Here is a 15,311-nt window from a genome sequence, read left to right on the forward strand (position 1 = left end):
TAGAAGCCAGAATACCTATGTTCTTATCACTAAAGATGGTTGTGCACAAGACTGTTTCTTTCTAGCTGGATGCCCACTCCTTGCCTGCCATTTCGTAGAATTATCATCTTGGTATCCTGACTTTGTCATTAACCATTTAAACATAAACATATCTCAAACCAAAACTCATTGCCATTGAGTGGGGACTGATTCATAGTTGACCCTCCAGTAGGTTTTCCAAGACTGGAAGAGGTACTGGAGGAGACTGCCCATCTTTCTCCTGCAGAACCAGCAGTGGATTTCAACTACCACAAGGCATGACCAGCACAGCCCCATATGTTATGCCGCCAGAACTCGAGGATCAGGACACACTTCTGCTTCCTGTAACACAGATTTAGTGAACCATGAAACCAACAAACCAAAAAGCTCATTGCTATTGAGCTTTTGTGGACTTCAAGTGACCCTGTAGGACAGAGCAGAGCTGCCCTACAGGATTTTCATGGTCATAATCTTTACAGCCTCACATGCTTTGGCCATGTTGCTAGGAGAGGTTGTTCCTTGGAGAGGGGACATCATGCTTGGATAGGTGGAGGGTTGGCAAAAGAGAAGAAGACCCTCAAATAGCTGGACTGATGGTGACTGCAGCAATGGATTCGAGTACGTGAGAGATTATGAGGATGGCACAGGGTTGATGTGCTGTTCATGAGTCAAAGCCAACTTGATGGTATCGAAGCACATCACAGCAACAATCTTTACAGAAACAACAGCCACATCTTCCTGCCAGGAAGCTGTGCTCCTTGCGGGTCTGGATCACAGACCTATTGGTTGAGTGCCTACATACTTTGCCACTAATGTGACTCTGACTCATGTACATCAGAAAAGAAGTTCCCATAGCATTTTTAGTGGCTGATTTTATATGGGAGCAAATAGCCTCTCTTTCAAGGCACCTCTCTGTAGACTCAAACCTTTGATTTTTCTGTTAGTGTGCCAGTACCTTAAACATTTGTACCATGCAGATATGTTGTTACGTGTGTGTGCCCTGGGTTGTCCCTTCTCTTTTTCTCTGAGAACAAACAATACTTTGTTGAACATACTTCCCCACACATCTTAGAACTACAAATATTTCCTTAGTGTTGTTATTAGGTACCATTGAGCTGATTTCTGACTCAGCAACTCCATGCATCAGAGGAGAACTAGCCCACTGGGTTTTCTAGGCTGTAATCTTTGTGGGAACAGATTGCTAGGCCCTCCTCCTGTGAAGCCATTGGATGGGTTAGAACCATTGACCTTTCAGTTAGTTGCTGAGCACTGTTTGTGCTCATGAGGGATCCTTATCTCCACAGTATGTCGTTAAAATGCGATTTCCGAGTTACAGGATGTGTATATCTTAAGGCACTTGATTAATTTATTGGTAAATTGTCTTTCTAAAGAGTTACACCATGAAAAAACCAATTTGTAAACTTGCACTCAAATTATAATAAAAAGAAAAAAGTGTATGTATGTGTAATAATAACAAAAAAGTTACACCAGTGTTCATGCCCCTGGCTGGTTATGCTTAATTAGATACCTAATTAGACAAGAAGGGTAGAGCAGAAGATGATGATCCTGGATGAGGTGGACTGACACAGTGACTGTGGCAATAGGGTCAAGTGAATCAGAGATGGTGAGGTCGGCTCAGGATAGTGCAAAGTTCAGAGCCATTGTTTATGGGTAGCTTTGGCTCATAGTCAACTCAATGGCACATGACAACAACAACAACTTCCCTTGCTACCAGTTCCTCTCTGTTTCATGAAGGCTAATTAGCCCACCTCAGAAAGTTCTGTGAACCCATCAACAAACGAATGGCTAGAGAAGCTGTGGTATATTCGCACAATGGAATACTATGCTGCATTAAAAAACAAGGAACTCATGCAATATTATTCAAAATGGTTGACTCTGGAGAACATTATGCTGAGTGAAATATCCCAGTCACAAAAGGACAAATATTACATGATGCCACTGTTGTAGAATGGGACTGTCCTTGGGGTTGGGGAGAGACTGAGTAAGATGGGTTCAATAATGTATACTGCACTGAAACAGAGGAGGGAGAGAACCGTTTAAAAGAGAGATGTAACTGGGTATTTCTGTCATCACAGGAGACTAGAGCGAGGGCTGCATGGTGGAGAGGACCTGGGGGAGGGTTTGTAAAACAATGAAAGAATCTTTTCTTTTACTTTTCCATAATTTTTGGACCCATGTACTTATAACTTGTTAGTCAAATTTGTGTCTTCTAGGTTGCAACACCCCCATGATACATCTTCAAGGATATGTACATGTACAGCCAAGCACAATCAATAAGAGTGCATCTGAATTCCAAAATCAATCTCCATAATAGTCTATGTGTTTCCTACTGCCAAAGGGGCCCTTTAGAGTAGTGAGAGAAGATCTTCACCCTGAAACCCACAGCATCCCTTTTCAGCAGGAAGTAGCTAAGAGAATACGCCGTCCCCTTTTCCTTATGACTCAGGGTGAAGTCTCTCTCAGGGAGGAGTGATAGGGAATGGCAAAGGATACACTGACAAAGAAGATTAATCAGAACTGGCTTTGACAAGCACTGTGGCATTTGGACAAGAACAAACTGGAAGGAGGGTAGAGAGAATAGTGCAACAATGAATGAGTGGAAGCCCAAAATCTCTGTAAATGTTTATGAAAATTAATAAAATATTATTAATATTATTATAATTAAAAAAAAGAAAGTTCTGTGAAGTAGAAGATAGGTACTCAGCGTAGTATTAATGGGACATTGAGCAGACAGGGGTAGTATTTAAACAATTAAACAAGACAGCATTGACTCTTGTGTACTACGGTTGTTGTAACAATGTTATGTTGTTGTTAGGTGCCCTCCAGGGGGCTGCAACTCATATTGACCTCTCATATGAACAAAATAAATGAAGCCTGCCCTGATCTCAGGTCACCCCCACAACATCTGCTGTGTTTAAGCCCACCATTGCTGTCACTTAACCCATTTCATTGAGCATCTTCTTTTTTCACCGACTCTCTACTTTACAAAGCATGATGTCTTTTTCTGGAACCAATCCCTTCTGATAACATACTCAGAGTGTGTGAGATGAAGTCTCATCCTTTTTGCTTCTAAGGAGCATTGTGGCTCACTCCTTCCAAGACAGACCTGGGAAGTCCATACTCATTACAAGCACCACAATTCAAATGCATTGATTCTCGTTCAGTCTTCCTTATTCATTATCCAACATCCACACTCATATGAGGTGATTGAAAATACTATGCCTTGGGTTAGGTTAACTTTGGTCTTTAATGTTATATCCTAGCACCTTTAAAGAGGTCCTCAGTAGCAGATTTTCCTATTGCGTATATCTTTTGCTGCTTTCATGAGTGTTGATTATCAAATCAAGTAAAATGACCTCCTTGACAACTTCAATATTTTCTCCATTTTCCATGGTATTTTTAATGGGTTTTTGTTGTGTGCTGTCTAGTTGGAACTGACCAACAGCTCACCCTCTAGTGGGTTTCCAGAGGCAACTAATCACATGGGAGAAGATTACCCTTCGTTTTCCTGCAGAGCAGCTGGTAGATTCGAACCGTGTGCCTTTGGAATTACAGCACAACTTCCTATCACTCGGCCACCAGAGATCCCTTTTAGTTGTGAATATTTTTGCCTTCTTCATGTTGTTGTGTAATCTATTCTGAAGGGTAACACCTCAACATTAAGCTTCATTCACATTTTCTTTGTTTTCTACAAGCAATGTTGTATCATCTGCATAGTGTAGGTTGTTAATCAGTATTCCCCCAATCCTAATGCTGTGTTCTTTATATAGTCCAGGTTTTCAGATTCTCCCCCCCCCCAGCATACATATTGAGTAGGTATGGTGAAAGGACACAATTCTGACACACAGCTTTCTTGATTTCTGTTCTGTTCAAAAGATTGCCTCTTGGTCTATATATGGGTACCACCTGAGCACAATTAAGTGTTCTAGAGTTTCCATTATCTGCAACATTACTAATAATTTATTATGATTCACAGTTGAATGCATTTTGTAGTCAATAAAATACAAATAAAGATATTTCTGGTATTCCCTACTTTCATCTAAGAACCGTCTAACATCAGCAATAATGTACCTAGTTCATATCCTCTTTTGAATCCTGGTTGAATTTCTGGCAGGTCCCTGTTAATGTTAAAGATTTTGCTTGCATATGACATTAAAATATATTGTTCAATAATTCTTGAATTCTGTTGAACTACATTTTTTTGGGGGGATGGGCACAAAATATGGATCTCTTCCAGTCAGTTGACCAGAAATTTCTTAGCACAGAGAGGTGGATGAGTAAGTCTAGGTCTGAATCCATTTGCTCAAACAACTTGGTTTTCTGTCACTTTCTGGAACCTTAGTTTTGCCAGTGCCTTCAGTGCCACTTGGATGTCTTCCTTTAGTACCATTAGTTCTTGATCAGATGCTCCATCCTGAAATGGTTGGGTGTCAACCAATTCTTTTTATTTCAGGGACTGTGTGTTCATTCCATTTCCTTTTGATGCTTCCTGCATCGTTGAATATTTTGCCCAAATAATATTTCAATATTGCAACTCAGGGCTTGAATTTATTCTTCATTTGTTTCAGTTTGAAAAATAGCAGCCATGTGTGTTGCTGTTATGCTGGAAGCTATGCAACTTGTATTTTAAATACCAGCAATGGTGGACAGATTTCAGTAGAGCTCCCAAACTAAGATAGATTAGGAAATAGCCCTGGCCATCCACTTCTGAAATAATAGACCATTGAAAGCCCCATGAATAACATGGGAACATTGTCTGATATAATGCCAGAAGATGAGGCCCTCAGGTTGAAAGGCACTCAAAATACAACTGGGCAAGAGCTGCTTTCTCAAAGTAGAGTCTACCATAATGATATAGATGGAGTTAAACATTCAGCCAATGAGGAGAAACAATTTTAAACATCTCTGGTGGACTAGTGGCAAGAATCGCACCAGCTGCTCTGCAGGAGAAGGATGGCCAATCTCCCCCACTGCAATTAACTGCCTATGAAAACCCTCTGGAGGGTCAGCTATGGGTCGGTTCCAACTCGATGGTACACAGCAGCAACATTAATAATCAAAGCATTGACTGTACACAATATGGCTCTAGGAAAATTGGATGCCATAAAAAATAAAATGGAAATAATAATTATTTATATACTTGGCATTAATGAGTTAAGTGACACTTAGGAGAGTTGATCTGCCCCATTGATTTCCTAAGCTCTCTAAGGAAGCTTTCTAGTCTCTAAAGAGAAGATTTTCAGGTCTTTTTTACCCACAGAATGGCTAGCCTTTTGATTTGCTGTTGTTATTGTCAAGTTGCAAGTGTCTCTTAACTGACCTTCCACTGGGTTTTCAGAGACAGCAAACCACATGGGAGAAGATTGTCCATCATTCTTCTTGCAGTGCAGCTGGTGGATTCAAATCATATGCCTTTGATTTGGCAATGCAACTCCTTACCACTAAGCCACCAGAGTGTTTAACCACTGCACCATTAGCACTCTTCAGTGTTGACTATGACCTTGGAGCAAACGAGCTCTAGAAACATCCCTTTGGGTGGTCAGAAAATCCTTCTTGATGGAGGCAGGCCCAGAGGAGACTCTGAGGGAAGATCTGGCAGGTGATGGGGAGAAAAACCACATAAATCAAAGCGTGTAGGTGGGCCCAGCATGGCGCATATGGAGAAAGCCTGGAATGGGGAGGGATCTCCATGTTGAGACCCAGCTTCTGCAGGGCTAGAGAAGGGCTTCTGCCCATAACTTCCAGCAGGGAGACCTACCTGAAACTAACACAGGTGGTGAGGGATGGAGGGGCAGCAGCACAGCCTCTCTAAGCAGCTGCCTCCTCCCTGTCCCCAGCCAGAGGCTGTCAACCACCATGGTCGTTGTTCCCACCTCCCACTGCCCTGCGGAAATCAGTCATCGCTCGAAAAGGTCAGCACAAATGCACCGCCAGCTCTGGGAGTTATTGATGTGGAATCGTGAAATACCAGTGTGGGTCCACTCCCCCCATAGTGGCAGGGCCCTGATGCCTGTCACACTAATGCGCCTGCTGGGAGTCTCTAAGATGCGGAATAAGGCTCACCTGGGTCTGTCCTGATCCTGGGGTAGATGGGTTGCAGTCACTTTGGGACCAAGAGACCTGAATACAAAGATAGTGAGGGGGGTGCTGGGAGTGTTCCTGGCAGGAAACACATGGCCGCCAAGCCAGATCAAGGAAGCTGCTTCTACCTTTGGTGGTGCTTGGGAGTGGGAGTTCTCTTTCAGGGAGGATTCTCAAACCACCCCATTCTAGAAACACCCCCTTTTACAAACTCCAAGTCTAGGAGCTAGAGGAGTGTCTACATGACTTGGGTCACCTACCAGGCATGGGGTGCTCAACAAAGACTTTTCATTCAGTCCAGGGCTGCTCTCCCCCTGGGGGAGGCTCATTAGTGGATGCTGCTGTCCTCTCTGGGACCTGCTAATATCTTGATGGAGATGGCAAAGCAGGGGTTGCTGAGTGCTCAGCAAGGAACAATCCCTTCCCTGATGGCTTCTCAGGATGAGTACCCCAGGAAAGATCCTTTGAGATCATGGCCAGCTGGGGAGAGAAGAACAGCCTTTCTCTCTCTCTCATGGTGTTTATATGTGTTTGTCAGTCTGATGCCAGGGATCTAGTGAAGGTGCTAGTGGCTGATGCGTGTGTGCGAGTCAGGGTGGGGGTGGAGGAGCCATTACTCGCCAAAGCTAATGGGAAAGGCCACATAGAGCTGTAGAATTAAGGAATGTGATTAACCCATAGCTGTGATCTTCAGAAAAACCATTAACCCTCAGCCACTGTGGCAGACCTACCTTCCCTGGGGACAGAGGCTTCAGTCCAGGGGACCCAGGCCTTGCTCGCATTATCCCTGGGATCCACTCACATCCACTGCCACCTGCTCTGTGTGGAAGCAGTGCCAGACATCCTGAGAGCAGTGGGAATTGGGCCTGCAGGGAGCTAGGATTTCTTCGTTCTCGTCCTAGATGTCTCAACCTTGTGTGACTTTCAGTCAGCCCCCTTCTTTATCTAGGACATGGTTTTCTTGCTATTCAATGGAAAAGCACTTTATACTCCAGGTCTTGAAAGTGTATAAGGGTTGAAGGAGACATTGATTAATGTGAAGGTAAAAGTTCAATTTAACTGAACTCAGCAAATGTTGATTGGAGGACTTCTTTAGCTAGATGTCTGTGGGGGTATAGTGGGTAGAAGGAGCTAAAGTTAATCATTGTGTCCCTTCTGGAGCCCGCAATTTGACAGGAGGATGAAGGATCTCTCTCTCTCTCTCTCTCTCTCTCTCTCACACACACACACACACACACACACAGAGACCTGGGGAAAGGAGGGCTTCCTGGATGAGAGCAGTAAGATGGAAGCGGGTCATTTTAGGTTGAAAGCACAGCAGAGATGATGGCTGGCAAGTGAGAGGAGATAGCATATGTGTTAAGAGCACCTGTGTGAATCCTGAGTGAATTCAGGAGGCTGGAGGAGACAGGGCTTAGGCATTGGCTGAGGGTGAAGGCATTGTTCTTTCTGTGGGTGAATGGGGCAAGGTCATCTGCCTGCTGCTCAGAGGATGGGTGGAAAGGACTAAGTGGAGGCTGAGTAGAGGTCAGCCAAGGTGTTGCTAGGTCCAGGTAAGAGACGATGAGGCCAGCGCTAAGGCAGGATCTGGAAGGACTGAAAAGAGTCCTGTGGAGTGGAGGACCCCTGGATGCAGGAGTTCAGATAGAAAGAGTTGAAGTAGGCACAGACATTGTTGCACTTTGATGGAGTGTCTTGGGCCCCGCTCTGCAGAAAGCTGGGTCAATAGGAACAATCCGTCAGCTTTCATCAAAGATGTGGAATGTTGAGGACTGACTCCTAACCAGGACAAATTCTGTGATAAGCAGGCTGCCCCAGGTCAAACAGGACCTTTGGCAATTTATCCTACTCAGCAGAGCTCCAAGTGCAATGGTCTTCACCAGGCTCCAAGAGGAGTGAAGCACACACTGAAGACCGCCTAGTCCACAGCCATTCCACCCTCATCATCAAGGACAGCAGGACTGATTAAGCCCTGACGCTCCCTCAGTTATAAAATAGTGATGAGCAAGGTACAGCCACGCTTCTCCCAGTGATTGGCTCAAGCAAGTGCATGTGACTGATTCTGGCCAATGGGATGAAAGAGAGTGTCTTCTAAGGGGTTGCTGGAGAGGGTTCTGCTTTCTCAAAAACCACTTTCAGGGGGAGGAGGATTCACAATCCTTCCCTCTACACACCTCCCTTTCTCCATAGGCTAAGCGTTCAAATCCACTAGCTGCTCTGTGCTATTTACTAACTCTGAAAACTCGCTGGAGGGTGAGCTGACTTGAGGGCACATAGTAACAATATGCTGGCCTAGTCTGTAAGGAATTTGCTAAAACAAACTCAAAGGTGGCACCTCTCTGTGGTTTGAATACATTAGCGGCACCATAACCGTAAGAGAAAGATGCACCACCTCCTCTCATGGATTTATAGCCTCCCAAACCCTGCTGGATGGTCAGCTTATAGTTGGTTTCAACTCAAAGTAATACTGAGAGTCAGGGGGGTGAGGGGACTTCGGTCTCGTCTGGGTGGCAGTGTTTCAGCACAACCTTCTGTTTTGTCCCCACAAGCTGTGGCGAGCTGAGGATGGCAATTCTGTATACTGGCAAGATCCGATGTCTAGAGGACGCTTCCAACCCATTAAACCAACCAATTCTGGTGAAGCCCTCTCTCAGGACTTCTTGTGTATGACAATAAATATCTTAGTATTTAAGCTGGATGAATTGAGGCTTCTGTTACTTATAACCAAGGGTTACATGAGAAGCGGTGTGGTGGGCTCCAGAGGGAGCCCTTGACACTAGAGTAGGCACATTTACAAAGTGTGAAAGCTTTCTCAATGTCTATCCTGGGCTTTGCACACAGTTTCCCTACATGTCTTCTAACAGCCAAAATAGGTAGCCCTAGTGGTGTGCCTGGTGGGTTAAGTTCTGAGCTGTTAACCAAAAGGTCAGCGGTTCAAATTCACTAGCAGCACAGGAGGAGAGAGATGAGCAGTATGGTCCCTTGGAAATCTGATGGAGGATCATCATGAGCCAGAATCTAAAGGTCCTGTGTTTGGTAAGTGTTTGGTTTTTCAACATTTCAAAGGGGGCCAGTGGTAGAATTCTAACTTTCCTTGCTAGAGACCTGTGTTCTATACCTGGCCAGTATATCTCATATGGAACCATTGGAGGCTGGTGTTGCTAACAGGTTTCAGTGGAACTTGCAGATTAAAGTGGGCTAAGAAGAAAGACCTGGTGAGCCACTTCCAAAGTCAGCCAATGAAGGCCTCATGGATCACCCAGGCCCCAACCAGGAGGCTGGCACAGGGGCAGGGTTACCATGAGCTGAGGGCCACTTGACAGCAGTAAACAGCAGCTTGATGAGACAGAAATCAGCATGTCTGGAGAGCAGTTTGCCAAAGGTCACACAGCTTGTACAAAACACAGTGGCAGCTAAACAAACGCTCTCCACTGCCTATGCCTTACCCTCTCTTTGACTTTACCATACTTTACTCAGACTTTAATTTTTTTTTTAGAAGAGCCATGGTGGTACAGTAGCTAAAGCACTTGGCTGCTACCCAAAAGGTAGGTGGTTCGAACCTACTCACCACTCTGCAGTAGAAAGATTTGGCACATGATGAGTGAAATATCTCAGTCACAAAAGGACAAATACTGCATAGTGCCATTGCTATAAAATGAGACTGACATCAGAGTTGGGGGGGAACCTAAGAAGATATGGGATAAATAATATGTACTGCATTGAAACAGATGAAGGAGAGAACTGTTTAAAAGGAATATAGGATTAGGCATTATTTTCATGATAAGATTACAGAAAAAGAAATGCATATTAAAGAGGACTTGGGGGATTGTATAACAATGAAAGAATTTTTTTTCCTTTAAAGAGAAAAATGAATGGGGGGAGGGGTGGGCAGGGAGGAAAATGTGCAACAATGAATGAATGGGGGAAATTAAATGGAAAGCATGTGCTGTAAAAAAAATATATATATATTGCATTAAAAATCATTAATAAAAAATTTAATAATAAATAAATTTATTTTTAAAAAAGAAAGATTTGGCAACCTGGTTCCATGAAGATTATAGCCTTGAAATCCCTAGCTGGTTTTACTCTGTCCTGCAGCGTTATTCTACATCAGAATTGACTCAACAGCAGTGGGATTTTTTGTTGTGGTTTGGTTTGGTTTTATATCTCCTTCCTACAGGCCTCTGAACTCAGTTTACTCCCAAACCCAAGAAAGTACTAAAAATAACACGCTGGATTGTACTTTCCTCCCATTATCAGTTTCTTCTGGAACTCAGCTGACCACAACGAGATACTTTCAGTGTCAGACCCGGTGACTGTTTCCCCTCGCCTGTACAGCTTTCTCCCCAGGGATTCTGCTTATCTCTGCATGCCTTTCCTTCCCTGTAAAAAGAAAATTCCTTTTCTGTCCCATTTTGAGATACTTGCAGTTTTCTGAGTGTAGAAGAGTTTTCTGTTGCAACACTTGTTCTTTCTAAATAAAGCACTTCCCTATCAAAATTGGATTGTTTTTCTTTGATAGATCAAACCCAGGTCTCCCAAACTCCCCACCCACAGTGCTTTAGCATGTTGGGGCCAGTGGCTAGTGAGATAGCTCTGCATTCCAGTTGTTAAGAGAGGGCAAGAAACCAAAAAGCTGTCTCCATCAAGTTGTTCCCAATCATGGTGACTCCATGTATCACAGAGAGCTGCTCTATACAGTTTTCTTGGCTACAAACTTTGCAGAAGCTGATTGCCAGCTTTCTCTCTTGCAGCGCTGCTGGGTGGGTTCAAACTGCCACCCTTCAAGTTAGTGGTCAAGGGCACTGACACTTGGGAACCTCCATGCCAGCTGCCAGTGAGGTATTAACCTGACCCATCTGCTCTGGTGCTGGGTAACCTTCAACAAGTGTCCTACCATTGTGGGACCTCTGGCCTTGTGCCCCACATATGCAAAAAGCATTGGCACTTCTCCTATGCTGACTCCTGTTAGGCAGCCAAGAAGACAGCCAGAAAGGACCTCAGGGTGGGGCTGGGGCTTGCTCATTAAAGCAGGCTGTGCCTCCTCTCCCACCCCATCCCCCGGGACTGCCTGCTGATTGGTTCATAATTTTCTGGGCAAATGCAGGGCCATGTGTGAGATGGCTCTGGGGAAATCAGGCTGAGGATTGGTTTGGGTTTGAAGCCTTTGTCCCCAGGGTCCCCCTGCTTCCCATCCCTCCCCACTGCCATCACTCTTGCCCGTGTCTGAGCCTTCTTCAGACGACTTTGGTTTTAAATGAAGGCTGAGGCTCCAGAGGGGTAGTTCATTCTTTTTTTGGACAGATAATAAGAAGGACTTCTGAGAATTCCAGTCTTCTTTAAGATCCTGGGAATGTTGGGACTATTGTACAGGACAAATTCCTTCCAAAGTGCAGTCTGTATGGAAAGAGGTAGCTCTGGCCACACTCCAGGACCCAGCCATGACCTTCCCCTCCTCCCCTAAACAACACCCTCTTCTCCAGTGATAAGGGGATCTGCATGTGTATTTCCTACCTTCACACCTTTGCTCTTGCTATCTCATTTTGCCCTATCCTTCCCCTGCCTGTATTCAAGAACCTTTCCTAATCACCCTCTTGCACTTCCTCTGGTTTTTGCAGCTCTGACAGTCCCTTCTGGATTGTTTTTCACTTTTCCATTGTCCTGTGTTGACGTTTAACTTTTTCATGTATGTAATATCACCCAGACCCAGAGTTCTCACAGCAAAGTCTGGATAGCACACACAAGCATGATCTGGCGTATGCAGCAGGAATCAGCTATATGAACTGCAGAGTGAGCAAGGGAATGAGAGCATGAGTAGCTGAACCTGTGAGATGGTGACCGAGGGAAAGGGCCGTACCTGAGGGCATCCGTTCTTGCTGACCCGAGGAACATCAAAGCTCATCACTGATGAAATCGGGAAGGAGAGTTGGGTGATAGGCAGGCCCAGGGATTCTGGGTCTTTGTTTATCCAGCTGGACCTGGACAGGCAAGGAAACAGGGGCTAGCGAAGGACTGCTTACAGTACACAGCATTCCTGACTCATGCCCAAACCTGTAGCCTTGGACTACTATTCTAGACCCATGAAATTGGTGAAGAGAGGAGAATCCAGTACAGGCCTGGGCCAACTCTGGCTGAAGGCCATGGGAAACAGCTTGGTCAGGAAACGGACTTTACGTATGATGTACTGAGACTTTTCTTAGCCACATCTTAATGTCTCTGCTGCCTTGTATTTATAAGAGGTCCTGCACTCCTAGCCTCCACATCAGAAGACCTTTTGGAACAAACTGCCCCCATAGTGGGAATCCTGATTTAAGCTTCTGTGGCATGGAGAGCCTGCAAGGGCGGGATTGTGTATGTGTGTGTACACTGAGCTCGTCTTCATTCCTCCCACATGAAAGAAAGGCTCACAGGTTGTAGGACTGACACAGCACTACAGGAAGGTCAGGGGGTCATCAGCATCACTGGAAGTGACAGAAGCAGATGCTTGTCCCTTAGGAGATGGGCCCATCAGGGGAGTACATGTTTATTGGGGAGCTCTACCCATCCCCACATGGCCTTCAGTGACAAAGCTAGCCCAAATCTTTCTTAGAATTCTGAACTCAATAAACCTGGGGTCTGGAGAGGACTGGGACAAGTGAGAGCTGGAACCAGGGTCCCTAGTAGAGTGAGGGAAGGGCTTATCCCAGGCAGGACTATGGGGTAAGTTCCGAGATGACCCTTAGGCCTCCTCTTCCTTTGTGGAAAGACACGGTCTGGAGCCCATGGTGCTGACCTGGGTGGGAAGGGACTGTAGATTTGGTGGGTATGAAATGGGGAGCCAGGCTTGGGAGGGCTGAGGTGCCCCACGGGTCAGAGTTTGAGGATCCCTCTCCCTCTCCTGCATCCTTACAGCTCCTCAGGCTGCACACACTCAAGGCCCCATTCCCCAGCCCTAGTGTTCATTCAGGAGAGGTCTGAGCTGCATCCTATAAAAAGAAAGTGTGGTCCGCTTTGAGAAGCTTACTTAAGGACCTCAGACTCAGTAGCCTTTGGGGAGAGGGACAATTTCCAGGGCTCCTGGAACTGCAGCCTGCAGGGACAACTACAACCTCCCCCTTTTCTGTCCTCTGCCCTTCTTCCCCCAAGCCCAAGCATGCCCACCTGGGCCCCACTCACTTAAACTCATTGTAGTTGGGAACCACTCGGGCAATCACCACTATGGGGCTGCTGTTGTTGACCAGGGGCTCATTGACTCCCCGGAGAAAGACCTGGGAAGAGAACAGGCAGGTGACCCCAGTGACAGAGCCAGCCTGCTACCACCTGTGTCCCCGACAATGGCCCGACCCCACCTCTGCTCCTGCTCTTCTCTCCTCCTTGCTCTACTTGATGGTCTTTGCTCCAAACTACACTCTGCCAGGAACCCTTCTCTATTTGTCTAGGGCCGAACCCTTGGGTTTTCCACCCTGGACCCAGCAGTGGCTCTTATATCAACTTGTTTTAGATAGAGGGTGGGGATAAGAGAGAAGGCCTGGGCAGGCGATCAAGAGAGCTGTGTTCTCATCCTGGCTGGGTGGCAGTGGTCCTTCTCATCCTGGCTGGGTGGGAGTGGTCCTGACTACTCCGTTTCTGTCAGTTAAAGAGGGCCTGCCTGGGTTTGTGAGGCACCTGACTAGATCACTTATGAAAACACATCCATGTCCATGAGTGGCATTCCCAGGTCTGGTTTTCCCAATCACGCTGAGCTTCCTGAGGCCCCTGATCATGGCTGAGGTCCTCTTGGACCCTCTGGTGCTGACTTTAGAGAAGGGCATTCCCAGTGAATGCTGGCGGCTTGGGATGGAATTGCAATGGGCTTTTCTTGCATCTTCATATTCCGGTCATCATTGCTCTCACATCATAACCACCTTTCAATCCTTAGTTCTTTCCTAAGGACCTCTCTGCACCTCTGCCCTCCATGCCTTCTCCCAGGACTCTTATTGGCACAGTTCTCAGAGAACAGCAGGGACAGTCAGGGGAAGAACAGACCATAAGTGAGCAGCTTTCCCATGGAGTAGGGGGCAAAAACTTTGTTCTGATACTCACTGACCACCTGCTCTATGGCCTCAGCTAGCCACTGGGAAGGCAGGGAGAGAAGACATGATTTCCAACCCTGTCCATCTCCAGTCATCCCCAGAGCTCCTGACCTCTGACTCCTGACCCCCACTTCTTCCGGCTCTCCAGCCCTCCTCTTTGTGTTCCAGCCTCCTTTTCTCCCACATTTGCAGCATGCCCAGCTCATTTCTGTCTCAGGTGTAGAAATCCTTCTGCCTGGACCCCTCCTTCCATCACGGCTGGCTTCATCTCATCCTTTAGCGGAAATGCTTCCCTTGCTAAGATGCTGCTCCCCAATTCTTTCTCTTTTACCCCGGTTTCTACCATAGTGCTATCACTACTATTTGTTACTATTTATTTATTGTTTCTTTCCTGCCATTTTACCTAGAACCCAAGCCCCCACATGAGTGAGCCCACGTCTATCTGATTTACTAAAGGGCTGGGCACATGCATAAAAGGCATTCAATATGTTTGTGAGATGGAGGAGTGTAATATTAATGAGAGAGAAGGGGAGACTGTGTGTTCATGAGTGTGTGTGAGAGAGACACGTAGAGACACAGAGTGGGAGGAGACAGGCAGTGGCTTCAGGGAGAGTCTGAGGTCTTGGAGGACGGGCAGGAACCTTGATTCCATGGTGCTGATGGAGGCAGAGAAAAGCAGACCTGGAAAAGGCTGAGAGGCCACACCTGTGACTTGAAGAGGCCTGCTAGGTTTCTTCTGAGTTAGCCACTACCTCACACCCTCACACTTGGCCGGTGTATAACTGTGGCCAGTCCCTGCTCCGCACTGGGCTTCCATTTCCCCAGCACGGACACTCAGAGGTAGGACTAAAACCTTCCCAATCCTTCTAGTCCTGACCTTCGTGAGAGGAGAAGACCCAAGAGTAGAGAGTGTTCTGAAAACCTCCCCTCTTTCCTCCTTCTTCTTAGCCTGTCTTGGTTGCCAGCTAATCCCACACAGATTGGAACTAACAAAAGGGTTTAAAAGAGTCCCTGCGTGGCATAAGAGGTTAATTTGGGTAACTTACTTTGTTGCAAACTGAAAGGTTGGAGGTTCAAAGTCATCCAAAGGTGTGACAGAAGAAAAGTGTGGTGATTTAATTCTGAAAAGCTGGTTGTATA

At 46.0% G+C, this 15,311-nt stretch overlaps 1 protein-coding gene across 1 annotated transcript in view; it reads right to left on the reverse strand.

The window, feature by feature from the left end:
• Positions 1 to 15,311, reverse strand: part of CCDC33 (coiled-coil domain containing 33) — a 171,195-nt gene that overhangs the window by 92,817 nt on the left and 63,067 nt on the right. Inside the window, exons 6-7 of the mRNA XM_006888390.1 lie at positions 13,276 to 13,367; positions 11,978 to 12,098 (exon numbers count right to left, since the gene is read on the reverse strand). Of these exons, the coding sequence (XP_006888452.1) occupies positions 11,978 to 12,098; positions 13,276 to 13,367 (213 nt within the window). The remainder of the gene's footprint in view (positions 1 to 11,977; positions 12,099 to 13,275; positions 13,368 to 15,311) is intronic.

Source organism: Elephantulus edwardii, unplaced genomic scaffold, assembly GCF_000299155.1.
Source record: "Elephantulus edwardii isolate Elephantulus edwardi_28Jun2011 unplaced genomic scaffold, EleEdw1.0 scaffold00066, whole genome shotgun sequence".
In the NCBI taxonomy this organism is placed as follows: domain Eukaryota; kingdom Metazoa; phylum Chordata; class Mammalia; order Macroscelidea; family Macroscelididae; genus Elephantulus; species Elephantulus edwardii.